This window comes from Morus notabilis, unplaced genomic scaffold, assembly GCF_000414095.1.
Source record: "Morus notabilis unplaced genomic scaffold, ASM41409v2 Scaffold294, whole genome shotgun sequence".
In the NCBI taxonomy this organism is placed as follows: Eukaryota; Viridiplantae; Streptophyta; class Magnoliopsida; order Rosales; family Moraceae; genus Morus; species Morus notabilis.
In genome coordinates, this window is record NW_010365149.1 from 173,445 (window position 1) to 191,869 (window position 18,425).

Sequence of the window (18,425 nt, forward strand, 5' to 3'; positions counted from 1 at the left end):
ATATATATTAAAGAACTATAAGAAAAAATATTCAAGTAAGGGTATATTTGAGAAAACCTATTTAAGGGTTATATTTGTAATATGTATATTTTAAAGGATTGAAATGAAAAGTTAAGAAAGAAAGTAAAAAAAAAAATCAAATAAAATGTAATTTGAAATAATTATTTCAGTGTGGGAAAAAAATATTTTAAGGGTTATATTTACTAAATGTATATTTTAGAGAATTGAAATGAAACGTTAGGACAGAAAGTAAAGGAAAAAAAAAAAAAAAAGAAGATGAAATTGGACAAAACAGAAGAATCAAAAGTTTGAATAGTGTTTTTGTGAGAGGGGTTATAGTAAAATGCATTTCCATTTCTTATGTAGTTATAGTTTTTTTTTTTTTGTTCAACCCTGACTGAAGCAATGTTGTTGAGAGTGAGGAAGATCACAAATTTGTTAACGCGCCCCTTGGCCTTCTCATTTTGAGCAATTTGTTCGTTCATCTTAACTGTTGCAACATGTTCTGTTATGATGATGATGATTATATTGTGTTGGTGACAAAAAAAACACGTTTGATAAAAAATTCTAACACTCTAATTCAAACCGTGACCGTAAAGATGATCTTATCGATGATTGGAAAAGTCCCTTAATCAATGACTTAAATATTATTAATTTCTCAACTCTCAATACCCCAAACCAACAAAATATCAGTGCAAAATTAAATTGCCAAAATTAGAAGGCTATGAGACATGGACAAGTTGTTAAAACCCTGATACCATATAATCTTCTCATAGCAAGCCAAAAAAAAAAAAAAAAAAAAAGTTTACAATCATTTTTTGGGGTGCCCCTTTCCCGCCACTGGCGAAGAAGCAGAAACGATGGAGTTGAGTCTGAGCGGGAATGCCCTCAAGACCTTCGCACGCTCCGTCACGTGCCTCGCGCGTGTCGGCAACGAGCTCGCCATTCAAGCTTCTCCTTCTCAGGTTTTTCCCATACCCGTATTCTTCTTCTTCTTCTTCTTCGTTACTCCGCACTTCAAAAGTTCCTGTAAATTCATCTTTTCTTTTTCTAGTACCAAATCGTCTTCTTTTTTTGCTTAAGCAGCACGTCTCTATGGAACTCTTTCTGGTTGAATTATAATGTAAATTCAATTTTTTCCATCTATTGAATTATTTAATTTGGTATAATCTGAGTTTTGTAGTAATCGCGGTTTGAAAAACCATATGAAAGTGAAGAGTTAGGGTTTTGCTTGTACGACGTTCGATTTTAGGGATAGAATAATTGGGACATTCAAATTTAATTTCCTTTTTTTTTTTCAACAAAGGTAATTGAGGTTATTCAGATTCAAACAACATTTTCACTCCTTTTGTTTGTACTACATTATTTAACCCTATGTTCTTTCATGGATTTCTTGTTCATTTTCCCCTCCTTTTGTTGCAGCTTGCTCTTCACACTCTCAATTCGTCGCGATCAGCGTTTCAGTCGATTACATTTAAATCCGGGTTCTTTGATGTCTATACTATTACTGGTAACCAAGTGGAATGCAGTGTGCTTTTGAAGGTAATTTAAACCTTTTTTTTTCTTAATCATACTATACAATTTAATGGTTATGGGACTGAATGATTGGGCCTACTGATTCTGTTCTTTCAGGCTGTTTGTTCAGTACTCAGGACGCCTATAGCGAGCGTGGATAATTTGAGAATCAAATTGCCCTATCCCGATGCATCAAAAATGCAGTGGACATTGGAGTGCTTCAATGGTATATCACCATATGCAATATTTTTTTGTTGCTCATTTCCGGTTAAATTGTATTGATACGGAAGATGAAAGTTCTAAAAATGGATGTAAAAAGCTAGTAATAATTGTTTGTGTTTGCTAGTGATTATTGCTGTTCTAGATGCCGCATTCTAGTGTATTTATTTATTCATGAGAGTTAGTATGTAATAAAAACAAAAAAGATTAATGGATTAAGGAAAAGGAAAATTTACCATGCTTCAAATGATGATATTTCTCACACATATTTTCAACAATATGTGTGTGTGTAAATTTCTCACACATTGTAATATAAAAATCCGACATAGTAGCATGTTTAGCTACTAATATCTTATACTTTTTGTCATGAAAAAAATTGTCATTTTTACTGTTGGCATCGGGGTTTCAAACTTCATACTATTTACTGTGCAGGAATGAGAAAGGCTTATTGGATTACTTGCAATGTTGAACCAAACATACAGCATTTGTCTCTTGACAGGAGAAGATTCCCAAGTAATTTTCTAGTGAGGCCTCGAGATCTCAACAGATTGCTTGCTAATTTTCAGTCGTCCCTTCAAGAGATCACCATCATAGCAACAGAACCAAATTCCTTGCCTTCTGATGTAGCAAGTGAAATTGGAGGGAAAGCTGTTGAGCTTAGGAGTTATATAGACCCAACAAAAGGTATAATGAATGTTTTTTATTCGTGAGTTTACTTGATCAGCATGTTTACTCTTCAATTTTTGACTGCAGACAATGACTTGTCACTACACACTCAACTATGGATAGATCCCATGGAAGAGTTTCTTCAATACACTCACACTGGAGACCCTGTAGACGTCACATTTGGTGTGAAGGAATTGAAGGTGTTGTAACGCAAGCCCTGAAACCTCATTTCTGTTACATTGTTGTGAATGAATTACTTGGAAAAGCCTTATCCCAACTGATAGGAAATTTTACTTAAACACCTTCATCAATTAGCTGTCATAATCAACTCTTAGTTTCTTGAATCAATACCATCTAGAAAGTTTATGGAATATCTTTGCCAATTGGATTTGTCATTCTATGCTCTAAACTTTCCTAATTGATTTTTATGTTTCAGGCGTTTCTTTCTTTCTGTGAAGGCTGTGAAGTTGACATTCACTTATATTTTGAGAAAGCTGGCGAGTAAGATAAATCTTCTATTTATCCATGTAATTTTCCTTTCCTTTTCATGTTTTTACTTGTTAGAACCCCGGTTGATTCCCGGTATTTTCTTTATTGATTTTCTTAGTGCCGGAAGTAAATGACAGAAATTATAGATAAGAGGAATTCGAGGTTCCTTAGCCTCCCTAGATCCAGACTACAATGGCAACTAATTTCCTACCTATTCCCTTGCTTACCCCCTTATTAATAGTCCCCCTCCCTCGATAAGTGAAATAAAACTAACTCGTAGCTAACTCCTTTCCCCTAGACCCTTACATTACCTCATAACAGAATTGCAACAGATTTGCCATGTCAGCACAACTTCTCAAATTAACACAGCTTCCCCTTAGGAAGTGGTATTATCCAACTTGCTCCTCCTGGAGTAAACAAACTTGATAGGAGGGATTCTAACATTACTTGTCCACATTGATTTAACTCATCTAATGTACAACCTTGTCCCCAAGGTTGAAGTGGGGAAATTGAGACTGGATGATGAAAACTGGTTCCCATGTGGCATCCGAACTGGGAAGACCTTCCTAGTGAACCAAGACCTCTGGAACCTGTTTTCCTCCCACATGACGAACACGAAAATCCAACACTGCCAGCGGCTGCACCATTAGTTCGAGCTCGTCTGATAAACCAGGAGGAAGGGGCTGACCCGTGAACTCCTCCCCCTTAAAAGGCTTAAGTTGCGAAACGTGGAACACAGGATGGATCTTCGCCGTTGGAGGCAGCTTGAGCCGATATGCAACGGAGCCAATCCTTTCCAGGACTTCGAAAGGGCCATAAAAGCGCGGGCTTAACTTCTCGTTGGTTCTGCGGCCTAATGACTTCATAAAGTAGGGGCGTAGACGTAACAACACCAAGTCACCTGCAGTGAAGGAGATGTCCCGCTGATGAGCATCCGCAAATTTCTTCACGTGTTGCTGGGCGACTGTGAGATGCTCCTTCAAAAGTTCCAGCATTCAATCACGAGTCTGCAACTGCTCTTCCACCTCCTGTACGACTGTCGTGCCATCTTGGAAACGGTGTAAGGTAGGAGGGGGCCGCCCATGAACCACCAGGAAGGGAGTGCATTTCGTAGAGGCATTGTAATTGGTATTGAACCAATATTCTGCCCAAGGCAGGAATGTCTGCCATTGGCGTGGTTTGTCATTCGCAAAACACCGTAAGTACGTCTCTAGGCAACGGTTGGCTACTTCTGATTGGCCATCCGATTAGGGGTGATAGGCCGAACTGGTGTGCAATTTTGTTCCCTGTAGCTTGAATAGCTCCTTCCAAAACAAGCTCATAAAAAGAGGATCACGAGCACTAACTATAATTTTAGGCAAGCCATGCAGGCGGATGATCTCCCTAACAAAGAGTTTGGCCACTTGTTTCGCATTGTAAGGATGGCCAAGAGGGCAGAAATGGGCATACTTCGAGAGCCGATCGACTACCACCAAAATAGTATCAAAGCCCTGAGACTTCGGCAATCCACCAATAAAATCCATAGAAACGTCTTCCCAAATGTGCTGAGGTATGGGCAAGGGTGTCAGTAACCCGCTGGAGAGAGGGCGTCAGTCTTGCACCGCTGGCAAGTTTCACATCGTGCGACATAATCCCGAATCATCTTCTTCATTCCCTTCCAGAAAACTACCGCCGATATGCGCTTATAAGTACGCAGGAACCCGGAGTGCCCTCCGATAACCGAGTCATGGAACTCGTGTAACATTCTTGGTACCTATGGTGAAGAAATTGGGATGACTATCCGTCCCTTGAACAGCAAGAGACCGTTGCTATAGCTAAAAGCAGGGGCTGTCACGTCTCCCCCTTGAATCCTGGCCAACGCCTGCACACAGAAGGGGTCTTAGGATTGCTCACGACGTAGGGCGTCGAAGTCGAGCTGCTGGGGAATAGAAATCGCCATAAGACTAGCCAGGGAGATATCGTCCCTTCGAGACAGCGCATTAGCCACGCGGTTGGCTGCTCCGGGCTTGTATTGAACTTCAAAATCATACCCGAATAATTTGGACACTAAACGCAGCTGTTCGGGTGCCAACACGCGTTGATCCATCAGGTGACGAAGACTTTGCTGATCATAACGAATGATGAAGTGGCGGCCCAACAAGTAGTGCCGCCATTTCTGGACAGCGAGTACAATTGCCAGCAACTCCCGTTCATAAACTGACTTCCAGCGAGCCGAGGGAGCAAGTCCCTTGCTAAAATAGGCAATTGGCTATCCCTCCTGCATGAGAACCGCTCCAACGCCAGTCCCTGAAGCATCAGCTTCTAATACGAAGGCTTTGGTGAAGTCAGGCATGGCCAGAACTGGCATACTGACCATCCTAAGCTTCAATTGCTGAAAAGCCTCCTCGGCCTGTGGAGTCCATTGATAGGCTCCTTTTTTGAGCAAGTCAGTAAGTGGTTTGGCTATCATTCCATATCCCTCGACAAACCGGCGGTAATAACCGGTTAGTCCCAGGAATCCCCCCTGAGTTCTCAGGGTGACCGAGGAGTTGGCCATGACGATATTGCCTGTACCTTAGCAGAATCCGCTGCAACCCCGGCACTAGAGATAATGTGCCTGAGGTAGTCAATCTGGGAACGACCAAAAGAACATTTTTTTGAATTGGCATAGAGTTGCTCCCGAACCAAAACCTGCAGAACCATCGCCAAATGCATGTTGTGCTCCTCCCATGTTCTACTGTAAACCAAGATATCATCAAAGAAAACTAAAACAAATTTTCTTAAGTAGGGTCGGAATACCGTGTTCTTCAAAGATTGGAAGGTGGCGGGGGCGTTGGTGAGACCAAAGGGCATCACGAGAAACTCGTAATGCCCTTCGTGGGTCCGGAAGGCTGTTTTCTCCACATCTTCCTCGCGAACTCTGATCTGGTGGTAGCCAGAGTGAAGGTCCAGCTTCGAGAAAACACTAGCCCCATGCAACTCGTCTAGCAATTCGTCGATCATCGGAATTGGAAATCGGTCCGGAATCGTAATCTGATTTAAAGCCCGGTAATCAACGCAAAAACGCCAACTACCGTCCTTCTTGACTAGCAAAACGGGGCTTGAGAAGGGGCTGGTGCTGGGTCTAATTATGCCGGAAGCAAGCATTTTTCCCACTAGCTTCTCTATTTCCTCCTTTTAGATGTGGGGATACCGGTACGGCCTTTTGTTGGGAGGAACAGCTCCCTGTTGCAGGACGATGTGGTGATCTCTAGCTCGTCGTGGAGGTCCCCTGGTACTGCAAATACCTCCTGAAAGCGCCGCAAAACCCCCCTGTGGTATCGTGTCTTCCTGCGAGTTGGTAACTTCGTGGGTTGCCAGGCTGATTTCCAACAGTATACCTATTTGCTCTGAGTGCAAGGAGCGGCAAATGGAACGAAAGCTTACTCTGGAACAGCAAAGTGTGGGGTCCCCCTGCAGACACACCCAACGGCCATCGACCAGAAATTTAAGAGTAAATTGTCCCCAATCAGCCCGTACCTTCGCCAAGGTCTTGAGCCAGGTTACCCCGAGAACTAAATCCATGTTTCCCAAGTCGAAGGAAAAGAAATCCTCTTTCACTCGTTGCCCTTGAATCATTACAGTTACGTTGCGACACACCCCCTTCTATTGGAATGTCAGTCCATTTCCAACCTGGATTTTGTGGCCCACTGATAGATCCAACGGAATTCCCAATTCCTAAACGAGAGGTGAGGCAATGAAACTGTGTGACGCACCGCTGTCGATGAGAAGGACTACCTCCCGTCCATCGATTAAGCCCTTCACCTTCAAGGTCTTGGCCGACGAGCACCCATTGAAGGAATTAAAGGATAGGGCAGCGATTTCAGCCACTGTTTGGTCCCCGGTTTCATGCTCCCCCAAGCCCTTCCCGAAATCCTCCTCGCACTCCCAATCCGACTCCTCGTCAGTGAGCATCAACACCTGCAACGTTCGGCTCTTACACCGGTGACCAAGGCCAAATTTTTCATCGCACTGAAAACATAACCCTCTCGCCTTCTGTTGTTGCAGCTCTTCAAAGGACATGCGCCGGAACCCCGAGTCCCCGCCGGCATGGATTTTCCCTGTCGGTGTTGCGTTGCCTCGGGAGGACGTGTTTGCCTCACGGTTCATTTGGGATTGAAGGGAGCTTTCTTTCTGCTCGACAGCTAGGTTGGAATTGTAAGGAATTGGGCTGAACCGACCCATAAATTCTCCCTTGGAGCCCCGCTCAAACCGGAATTTCCTGACCCGGCCTACAGCATCCAGTCGGTCCTCCATCTGTCGGGCCAGATCCATAGCTTCTAGTAAGTTACTGGGCCTGTGCATCCTCACCTCTGCCCTTATATCCTCCCGAAGCCCATTTAGGAAGGCCCCCTTGAAGATGGGCTAAGGCACCCCTCTCATAGACGCCGCCAGGGACTCAAAAGCATCCCGGTAATCAGCCACTCCTCCGGTTTGTTTGAGCGACATCCCCCTCACGCGCACGGCTAAATCGCTGAATCACGGCCGTCCGGAGATTCCGCCAACTGGTGAAAGGGTCTTGAGTGTCAACCCACTGGAACCATCCCAAAGCTCTGCCCTCCATACAAACCGACGCGGCCAAGATCCGTTCCTCATCTTCGATCTCATTCACGGCGAAATATCGCTCGGCCCGGAACACCCAACCATAAGGATCTTCCCCCTGAAAAATTGGTAGCTCCAATTTCTTCCCGCGAAAATCTCCACCCATCCGCTGCCGGACCGGTGACGGACGGCGTCGTCCTTCCTCTCTCTCCCCCCTTTGAACCGGTGGTTCTTCTCGATAACCCACCCGGCCTCGTTCCGGTTCGCTTCTTGGTGGGGTTCGCGCGTGGTTTCTAGCTGGCTCTCTTTCCGGTTGTCCTCTGTCGAAGATCCTCGCTTGTCTCTGCCGCAACTCTTCTATCCTCTGCATCGCCCCTTGTAGCTCACCCACTCGATTATCCAGCCACTGGTGACGGACGGCGTCGTCCTTCCTCTCTCTCCCCCCTTTGAACCGGTGGTTCTTCTCGATAACCCACCCAGCCTCGTTCCGGTTCGCTTCTTGGTGGGGTTCGCGCGTGGTTTCTGGCTGGCTCTCTTTCCGGTTGTCCTCTGTCGAAGATCCTCGCTTGTCTCTGCCGCAACTCTTCTATCCTCTGCATCGCCCCTTGTAGCTCACCCACTCGATTATCCAGCCTATCCACGTTCTCCTGTAGCTGTGGAACATGATCAACCATAGCTCCCATTATCAGCACTCTCATGGACATTTTCCATCCGGAGTTCCAGGGTTGCGATGCGGTCGGGAATGCGCGGCTCAGGTAGAACATTGGCCATAGGATCGGTGGCTCTGATACAAAGCTGTTAGAACCCCGGTTGATTCCTGGTATTTTCTTTATTGATTTTCTTAGTGCCGGAAGTAAATGACAGAAATTACAGATAAGAGGAATTCGAGGTTCCTCTGCCTCTCTAGATCCAGACTACAATGGCAACTAATTTCCTACCTATTCACTTGCTTACCCCCTTATTAATAGTCCCCCTCCCTCGATAAGTGAAATACAACTAACTCGTAGCTAACTGCTTTCCCCTAGACCCTTACATGACCTCATAACAGAATTGCAACAGATTTGCCATGTCAGCTCAACTTCTTAAATTAACACAGCTTCCCCTTAGGAAGTGGTATTATCCAACTTGCTCCTCCTGGAGTAAACAAACTTGATAGGAGGGATTCTAACATTACTTGTCCACATTGATTTAACTCATCTAATTCATCTTCGGGTGATATGAGATTTTCAAATCAAATGTGACCTATCCATCTATGTGGGCCTTTCATGGTCCATTTTGTTGAAAAATAATAGGATTCAGCATAAGCCAGTCGCGAGAAAAACATATAAGTAGGGTGGGAACTTGAGAGGCGTGAGAACCCAGACACATATTTACGTATAGCATGTGATCCAGAAATATTCAGGCATTATAAAAATGGTAAGCCTCCCTTGTGTTTTACTTATGCGAGGAGGAGGATTGGTAGGAAGTTTGCTGCAGGTCCTGGGGAAACAAGCAAGACAGCAGGGCAGGGCAATATTGAGGGTCCAGGAGAAGGCAGTGGGACTGCATCGTTGGGGATTGGTACCTTGGGTTGTTAGGCGGTTAGTTGAGCTGGCAAAATGGTGAGAGAGGATTGGAGGGAATTGTTGAGTGCTTGGGGATCCAGGAATTTGGAGGGAGACTTTCTTTGTTAAGAAGTTTGTTAGGAATTAGCAATAAAAAGGGGGAAGAGAGTAAGCGTAGGGATTATTTTGTCGATGAACTTCTCAAAAATTGTATCTGGACTAGATCTAGAATTGGAGTGCCACAGGTCTCTCGAAAACCTGCCTATCTTTGTTAATTTTCATATTATTCAGTCAATAGAAAATCCTTGATCGATCAATTATCTGCTGCAAAATACCTTTAATGCTTGTTTTAGCCACTGAAACACCTCAAAAAAATCACATAGTAGAGCAATAAGTTAAAAAAAGAAAAGAGTTCATGTCTCTTTGCGCTAGCTGTTATGGTCAAGTTACATTTGTTTTTTGTGATTCTTTCTATTATCACACTGATTGACTGGAAATGCTGTGATATTTTTATGGTAAGCCAAATGTCTATGTAGGGAAACAGATATGGTGTTTTTGGTTTATGACATGAGGGTAAGTAATAATCCTTCTGACGACTCGTCTATAGGCATATTGTTGATGTATGATTAGTTGAGGTGGTGGTTCATATTTCTATTGGTTGTTTAATTTCTGAATCCAACGCAATAGAAACAGCCATTTGAAAGTTTCAGTCCTTAGGATTTAATTAGTTGATTTGGCAATCAAGAAAAATTTACTTTCTATCAAATGTTATAAGTTGTCGTGCTTGCATTTTAGAGTCAATTATCAAGTTAAAATAAATTATTAATGTGAATTGATCTTTGAAACTTTTGAATTGGAAAATTAGGCCTATACTTATGGCACCAAAATTTGGCCTCGATGATGGTTCCAGTTCAAACTTTGATGCTACACTTGTACTTGCAACCATGCTAGTGTCACAGCTCCATGACCATCCCTCAGAGCCTGCACAAGCTGCTGCTACAACGCCTGCACAGACTGAGAAAAGGGCAGGGTCTCAAGCACAAGTCAGGTCTGGAGCAAATATTTCACAGCATCCATCTGATCACACCAAAATTTGGTCCGATCTTTCGGGTAACCGTTTTTTCTTAATGTTCTGATAGGAACAGTATGTTGTTCTTCAATTGGTTCAAATTCTTTTCTTTATGCAGGAAGTGCCAACAGAAATGGAAATGGCACTGAACGTAGACAGTTCCAAGAAGAAAGAAATTTAGATGCTAGTGGACAGAGAGAAATTACAAGGCTTAGTGCAATGCATATCTCAAAAGCTGCACCAGATAGAGAAAATGAACCCATCATTTCTGATACGTATCCTAAGTCTTACTGTTTGCTTCAATATTCGTTTAATTTCTGTTGTTTAGATGATATTGCTGCATGTATCTAAGTCCCAAACTGACTAATTGCTTTAATATCTATGAACTATTATTAATGATATGCAACTTTTTATAGTTTATCTTTGTAGAGTATACATGATCTTGTGCCCAGCACTTTCACAAAGTAACTGGATTCTTTGCTCCTGATACCCAGCACCCTGGACTGACATTGTAAACGTGTTTTCAACATTCTAATTGATATACCTGTAAAATGAGTATCAGCTGAATTTTTCGATGCATTTCATTATAAGAATCTGTACTTATCGATATGACATAAACTAATCCTAACTCCTAAAATTACCGTTAGGCTGATCAGGACAACTTTCTCACATGATTAATGACATTGTTCATTGGTTTTAATTGTATTTTCTTGACTGTCTATACTAGCTTCCACATGGAAAAAGGCCTTGCAGAAGAACCTCAAGGTCAGTAAGAGTAGGGGTGTCAATTCGTGTCACGTGTCGTGTTTTGATCGTTTCTTTTTAAATTTGCAGTCAACCCGAACACGATCCGTGACACGAAATTTTTTAAAAATCGCAACACGAACACGACACGACCACTTTGCGGGTTGACATGACACAACACGAAAATGACCCGTGACACGAAATTGACCCGTGAACCTGAAATTACACGAAAATTGTATACTTTTATTTAGTTTTGAACATATTATAAATAACTTAAAATTCATAACACACTAAAATACAATAACATCCATTGAAATTAAGCAAATAATAGTATAAGATTTTGAGCATAACTATCATGATATCACAAGTTCATAATAAAATTAAAAATATGTAGTGAAAAATATATGTATTTTTTAGTTTTTTATGAGTTTCGTGTCGTGTTCGGGTTAGGTGGGTCCAACCCGAAATTGACCCGTATTTTTCGTGTCAATTTCAGGTTGATCCAATTCTGACCTGAACATCTTTTTTTCTCAACCCTAACTTGTGAAAATCGTGTGTTTTTTTTGTCGTGTTGTGATCCATATTGCCGGCCCTAAGTAAGAGTACACGTTGGATTAACCTTGCACTAATATTGCCTAAAAAAAAAAAGAAACTTGCTCTAGTATTCTTCTGCAATAGCTAAATTGTGGCAGTTTGGTGCTTTCAGATCGGTCAGAATTAAATGTTCAAGATATTTCACAACGCCATCGCAGTAATTGGGTTGATGCCAATGAAGATGATGAGGATGATGATGGTGATGAGAATGGACTTTATGTTCAGTCGACACCAACATATAATGAAGAACATTAGAGCTTCAAGTTCAATGTTGTTATTGTTAGCTGATCTAATTTTGTTCTCCCGCTCTCTTGTAAGTTCATCTAACTGCTCTTCTAATGCGCTTCATGTTTTTAGGTTCTTTTCTTCCATTTGTAATTCCGGCTGTTTTTCTCTGCTCTTTTATCAAGCAACAATTGCAATGTACCCTCATTTAGAAACTAGCGTGATTGTATCCTGCCCATGAATGATTCCTCAATCATACAATATTGGAGCTGTATCAGGCGAATGCACACAATCTTTGATATGGTACATTATACTAGTAGCTTTTTCGAGCATAAATTATAGAAAGGTGGATATCACTTAAGCAAACAGAATTTCTGCATATAGTTTTTTCTACAGTTGAAGCAGTACTTGTCAATTTCAGTGAGAAGCAATATGAAACTGCTACAGCAGATTGGGTTTTCATGGACATGAATTGTTCAATTCCAATTAGATGGTGAATTCCATATAGTTAAGATTTTAAGTGTTGCCAAACTCTTCAATTTCTGCGCAACGAGAACATTGCTTTTTCAGACTTGTTACCATATAATCCAGATCCGAAAATGGGGGAAAAAAAATGACACCCTTATACAAAATTGTTCCCTCCAATATTAATATTGGACTTGAAACGCTTTTCTGTGTTATTTAAGTTGGTGCTGCTCTTCAATCTATCTCTTTTGTCATCAGTCCAGATATGGATATATAGAATGTCCTACCACAACCGGCTTTTAAAAGTCAAGTCTTGTACCCTATTAGCTGAAAAACTTGGACTGTGATGCTTCAAAATCCTTAAGCAGTTACAGGGTCCTTTTATTATTTTCTTATAAATTTTAAAGTTGAATCCTTCTGTAACTCTTTTGTAGGGAGTTTATTTGTTTGTTTGTTATTTGTTTATTATTATTCTTATTCTTATTATTATTTTGGTAGCAAAGCATTCAATTTGATTCCGTCACTCTTCTGTTGAGAAGTTGTGCGTTACTTGATATGGTTTTTCAAATCAAACACAGGTGATGATGCTAAGCTTTTTGTTTGAGAGTGAAACTGCTGAAAAGGCCTTTTGCATTTGGACGTGTAGAAGGAAGTGAAAATATAGCAGAACTGGTAACAAGTTGACCATAAATTGAGTGTCTGTGTATAGCAAAAGACATTCATACATGCATGGATATCGTATCATATTCTTTGTTGCCTTGGGTAAATAATGAGCTATATGACCAGTATTCTATATCAGTTAACTGTACCTTTTTACAGATTACTACCTTAGATGGGTACCTATTATGATAAGTCACTCTTCAGTTTGTTGATTCTGAAATATATGAAATCTGCTGATGGGACCCATTAACCTCTAGTTGCCTTGGAAAATGAGGATTTTGTGTTCTCTCATTTATGATGTGTTTGCATGATCTCTGAACAAGGCTTACATTACAGGATGCCATTTGGTTACCTATATCAGCCACTGATACTATCTGTCTCTTGTTTATTTATTTATTTATTTTTGGTTGATTGGAAGAGTTCAACTGTTCAAGACTGACATTATATATATATATATATGTATATATGTATTTAAGCAGCAATTGGAGTTCGAGTTTCTTTTTCCTGAAACCCATTAATCAATTTTTTCCCTTTAAAAAAAACACTTTATTAATTGTTGGGTATGTTTTGTGAGTGGTCATATTCACAATGTCAAAAGATTAGGACAATGAAAATACAGTTTTATTTCCTGATTTGAATCATGATTCGTTGTTCGTTACAGTATTTTTTACGTAAATAAAAAATAATTTAAATCACATGATTTAAATTCTCTAATTAAACGTCTTCTTAATTGGGTTGTTTGGGAATATAGAAACCTGAAATGCCCATCCGAGAGAATGTCTTCACTGTTTTCCTTTTAAATTATGTGAACAAAAGTCGTGAAAATTGAAAGAGAAGATTCTTGAGGAAAGAGAAAGTTCTTCAATTATTATTATTTTTTTAGAAAATGAATTTTTAGTTGTTATAATAAAATAATTAATTTAAGGGCAAAGGTTGTTCAGAGCCAGCTGGATTGAAGAGGGTTAGTATTGGAAACACGTAAACACCGGCCTCTGACGGGCCCACCACCTGACTTGTAGAGCCAGAGCCTACGCTCTTTGCTAACGCCGTCTAATTTTTATCTTCCTAGCCGTTGTAACTTGTATTTTTTTATTTTCTTTTTTGAAATTAAATATTCCAGCCCAAAAAATACAAAATAAAAAAAGCTGAAATACCCGTGTCCGTGTGGACCGGACATAACCAATAATACCATTTTGACCTTCTCGAAATCGTTTCCATTGCATGTAAATTTGGTACCTCGAAAATAAACCACTCAAACTCTGTTTTTTTCGCTGATTGAGTTTAGAATTTAAATTTTATTACAGTAAAAAAATTTTAAAAATAGTCACATTTAATAAATTAGATAAAATATACTCCAACGAGTTGGACTATATGGATTAATCACCGAAAAATTCACTTTTTTAAAGAATAGTTGAAAGATGAGCCGTTTAAAAATTATTCACCTTATTAGTTATTATTTGTTCCGCGGATTTAAATTATAATTCAATTTTTTTTTGTTGTAACATTTTGTTTCACAAAAAATTTTAATTTCCATTTCTTTTCTGTAAGTTTAACTTTCTTGACATTTGTAAATAATAGCATGACAAACTTATTTGAGAAATTCATTAAAAAAAACTTATTTGAGAAGTAAATTATGTAAAATCTAAAACTAGGACAAGAAGAGTGTCATTAACAGAAATTGTATTGATATTAAAGATGTTAATACTATATGATGTTCAATGGAAGCCAAAAACTTTTATGAGGGGGTTAAAACTACATCAAAAATTTAAGAGGACATAAGATTGTATTTTAAAACTATTCTTATATATACATAGTTATAGGTAAAAAAAAAAAAAAAAAAAAAAAAAAAAAAAGAAAAAAAGGAAAGGGAAAAAAAAAAAAAACGTTAGTTTCTTGCTATCTAGTTTCTACTTTCTACCTTATAATAAAATAAGTTGCCTAGATTCTTTTTTTTTTTTTTTTTTTTTTCCTTTTGAGTAGAGCCTAGATTCATTGTAAATACAAGAAAGTAAGATTTTTTTTAAAAAAAAATTTATGAATAAAATAAAACGTTATTTAATAAAACAAACCTCTTTTTCTATTTGCATTCTTTGTATTTGAAATTTTATTCGTTTTTTGTGTAGTTTTTTTAAGAATTTTAAGGAAAAAAACAAGTTATTATTGGCTTAACGACTTTTTTAAATATTTAGTTAAGCACTATGAGTAGGTGCCACCGCTTATAATAGACGTAATGCAAAAGACTTTTCAAAAGCGTCTTATATTCCCCTATAGAAATCAAAAGTTGGCATAGATATAACTGGTAGTGTTTTGTTTCTGAATAAACGCCAACGCATCCGAGTTAGGAAAAAGTATAACCAATTGAGACAACAAATGGGAGAATTAATAATAAAAAAAAAAAGTTTTAAGATTAGCAAGCATGAACATGGACTAACCTCACAGCTCATCCTAAAGGCAAAAACAACGTTAATTTATTTTATCAATTTGAGTTTTCAATTTTAAAGTTTTATAATTAAAAATATTTAAAAAATATCATATTTAATTTTTTTTATTATAATTGTAAATTCTTAAAAAATATCATATTTTAACTCTAATGGAGGAGGCAACAAAACCTTGCATTACATTGAAAAGAAAAAAAAAAGAGTGGGGATGTGCAAATTAGTTAACGGTGACGGCAGCTGTTGAATAGAGTGGCTGTTTAGAGAATAGAGAATTGGAAAACGTGTTTTGGTTAACAGATTCTTGGATGGACTTGGACAGAAGGCAGGGAATAGGTGCTAACCCTAGATGCCGTCTTTCCTCTCTCTTCTCTCTCTTTCAATTTTGTGAATATTTGAGGAGAGAAGGAAGAGATAGATATACAGAAGCATCAACTACATGTGAAAATTTTTGTAGGTCCAATTGAGGATGTAGACAGGATTTTGTAGACTCCATAAGGTGATGTTTGGTTCATATATTTAGAATTATGATTCAGAATTATTCTCGTTTTATGTGTGTATTTTGTGAGAAAAAAATACTATAAATAATCATGAATCATGATTTCGAATCAGAAACGAATACAGAAAATAAACAGTCACATTATTTGAAAAGTTTCTTCGAGGGAACAAAAACGTGAACATTCTTGTCGATAGGTAGGGTTAACGGTAAGATCTTCACTAAACATTTTAATCAGCATTTGCAAATTCTATTTAGTAATTTTAAAGAAGTATGCTAATGCTGATTATTCTATTTCTGAAAGTTTTATTCAAAACAAAAAAAAAAGCTTTTAAAGGCCTCCTTATCTCTTTCATTTATTGAGAAATCAAATTAGTAATAACAACTTTCCTAAATATTTACATAAATTTGCAATTTAATACCAGCAACTTGGAGGATTAATAATAAGAAATGCCAAAGAAATTCAAACAAATAGTTAGAAAAAGGAAACATCTATTCTTTTTTTTCTAAAAAAAAAAAAGAAAGGAAACATCTATTCTAGAGGGACGAAAAGAAAAAAAAAACGAAGCAATAAGACGTTGTTCACCACTAATAACAATTGTATGACTTGGTAAAAAAGCCAAGCAAATAACCATAGCAAATCACATTTTGGTCAAATAATATTATTTTGTCTAGCTAGAGGCCAAACCATATCACTAATCGATCATCAACTATATAATTAACGTTATAAATTAGCTGTTTAAACCGACGTTTCACATGACCAAATCAAAGTCAATTCCTGTATTGACATAAGCAATTAGGTGAGTTCGTTTTTAATACTCGCTTTTTTTTTTTTCTTTTTTCTTTGTTTGGTTCCAAACTCACCAGTTAGTGGCCGCCCACGTTGTCAAAACTAAAAATCTTAAAAGGAAAAAAGAAAAAAATCATAAGGGGCATCCTCGTAAATAACACGAAAACCCATGACATTTCTTTAGCCAAAACCTCATATAAGTCCCCTACTGATCCCAACTGTAGTTCCTGTCCTAGTTAAGTTGTCTTCGTCCGTGAAGCGAAGAAAGAGATTCGAGGAGAGAGAAAGGGAGAGAGAGAAGAAGAACACGAAAGACAGACAAAGGAAAGGCTCTATTTTTCAAAGGAAGACCAGCACAGAAATTGTCTCCGCTTTCATTTTTCAAATATTTTTCGAACGACAATGGCGAGATTCTTCTTCTCCTTCTCCTCAGCGACGTCGTTCCTCGTGATCCTCGCCGTGATCCTGGCCGTCAGCTGGCTGCCGGCGAAAGTCCTTGGCGGCGGTGAAGAAATCGGGTTTTTTCCGGTGAAGAAGGGCTGCGACGGCTCCATAGCGGAGTGCTTGGAAGAGGAGTTCGAAATGGACTCGGAGATCAGCCGGCGCATTTTAGCGACGACCAAGTACATCAGCTACGGTGCGCTTCAGAGGAACACTGTGCCCTGCTCTCGCCGCGGCGCTTCCTACTACAATTGCAAGACTGGCGCTCAGGCCAACCCCTACAACCGTGGCTGCTCTGCTATTACCAGGTGCAGGAGTTAAATTTTTAATTTTTTGGGGGGTTTTTTTAATTTTTAATTTTTTTCAAGTTGGGGTTGAAAATGGGTTTGTTTTGTTATACTTTAACAAAGGGTTGGGGAGGGAGAGAGAAGCGATTGGTGATTATGAGTACTCATTGTTGTTACTATTGTTCATGGAAATACTGTCGTTTATAGTTATATTTCTTAATTTCTGCTGTAAAAATTGCTCTTTTTTCCCCCTTATTTCTGTTTGGTTCTATGGGCGGTAAGAGATATATATATATATATATATATATTGTTTCTATACAAGTAAATATGCTTATATCTATATATATATATATTGTTTCTATACAAGTAAATATGCTTACTTATATTTAGAGGCAAGATCTGATTTTTAGTTGTTAAGTTCGTCGGTGATTTACTAGCTTGAAAGAAAAAATAATGGGATCATGTTTTTGTGCATATTCTTTTATATGTATGATCTTATTCATAATACATTGTCTCCTTAAAAATTACCTAAGAGTCGTGATTTGTATTTCTGTGTGTAAGGATTCTAAGATTGCATACTCAAAACAAGTGCATGTACATATGAAATTCAATTAATGTATTTTTTTAAAATAATTTTTGTTGTTAGTTTCAATCGATTATTATTTGACCACTCTTTTTTTCCCTAATTTTCTAGCTCGTTTTTTTTTTTTTTAAATGTTTTTAACTCCATAATTTTGGTTTGTATTGGATATGTTTATCTCTGCAAAACCTTTCTTTCATTAATTGCTAGCTTCCTCTCTGTTTCTGTAAGAATAGGGACATAAACTGGGATAGGAAAAATGTGTAGAAAATATGGGGAAATAATTTCTTGAGTTGTCATGGCAACCAGGCAAATAGTGGAGACCTAACGTGCTTCTTTGTTGGCTTACTACTATAAAATTGTCCTTCTGGATGGTTTTTGGCAACTGTTTTCTCATTATATAAGGGTTTTTTTTTTTCAATCATAGCCTTTTGAAAATTATATGCCAACCGAAGTTAATAGGTATAATAAGTTACAACGTAATTGGATAAGTATTTAGTTTGAAATTTGAATAACGTGAAAAGAATATGCCAACTTAACCAAATAGTTGTTATGTCATAATCACCTATGGGAAAAAGAAAGAGCTTATCTTGGATTAGAACATTTATTATTCCCTCAAACAAAAGAAAAAAGCCATTTATTTGGG

At 38.6% G+C, this 18,425-nt stretch overlaps 2 protein-coding genes across 4 annotated transcripts; both read left to right on the plus strand.

Moving 5' to 3' along the window:
- Positions 1-690: 690 nt before the first annotated feature.
- On the plus strand, positions 691-13,147 carry LOC21394107 (cell cycle checkpoint control protein RAD9A). 3 transcript variants are annotated; one of them, XR_002903033.1, is made up of 11 exons: positions 691-965; positions 1,423-1,542; positions 1,633-1,741; positions 2,167-2,418; positions 2,488-2,600; positions 2,837-2,901; positions 9,859-10,103; positions 10,181-10,337; positions 10,790-10,827; positions 11,513-11,713; positions 12,669-13,147. XR_002903033.1 is itself a non-coding variant. In XM_010107358.2 (10 exons), the coding sequence occupies exons 1-10, from the start codon at positions 861-863 to the stop codon at positions 11,653-11,655; spliced, it is 1,347 nt and encodes a 448-aa protein (XP_010105660.1). In that variant the 5' UTR covers positions 691-860; the 3' UTR covers positions 11,656-11,797. The 3 variants fall into 3 exon arrangements, 1 of the variants encoding a protein (XP_010105660.1); XR_002903034.1 differs by lacking the exon at positions 12,669-13,147 and adding an exon at positions 11,811-11,900; XM_010107358.2 differs by lacking the exon at positions 12,669-13,147 and having other exon boundaries at positions 11,513-11,797.
- Positions 13,148-16,692: 3,545 nt separating this feature from the next.
- On the plus strand, positions 16,693-17,454 carry LOC21394108 (protein RALF-like 33). The gene has a single exon (XM_010107359.2). It carries the CDS (start codon positions 16,874-16,876, stop codon positions 17,231-17,233), a length of 360 nt encoding a protein of 119 aa, XP_010105661.1. The 5' UTR covers positions 16,693-16,873; the 3' UTR covers positions 17,234-17,454.
- The last annotated feature ends 971 nt before the right edge of the window (positions 17,455-18,425 follow it).

Excerpts from the sequence above, each read along its gene's own strand:
- LOC21394108 (XM_010107359.2), top strand. The coding sequence starts at position 16,874 with ATGGCGAGATTCTTCTTCTCCTTCTCCTCAGCGACGTCGTTCCTCGTG.
- LOC21394107 (XM_010107358.2), top strand. The coding sequence starts at position 861 with ATGGAGTTGAGTCTGAGCGGGAATGCCCTCAAGACCTTCGCACGCTCC. Across the intron at positions 966-1,422 it reads TTCAAGCTTCTCCTTCTCAG|CTTGCTCTTCACACTCTCAA; the intron begins GTTTTTCCCATA and ends CTTTTGTTGCAG. Across the intron at positions 2,419-2,487 it reads TTATATAGACCCAACAAAAG|ACAATGACTTGTCACTACAC; the intron begins GTATAATGAATG and ends TTTTGACTGCAG.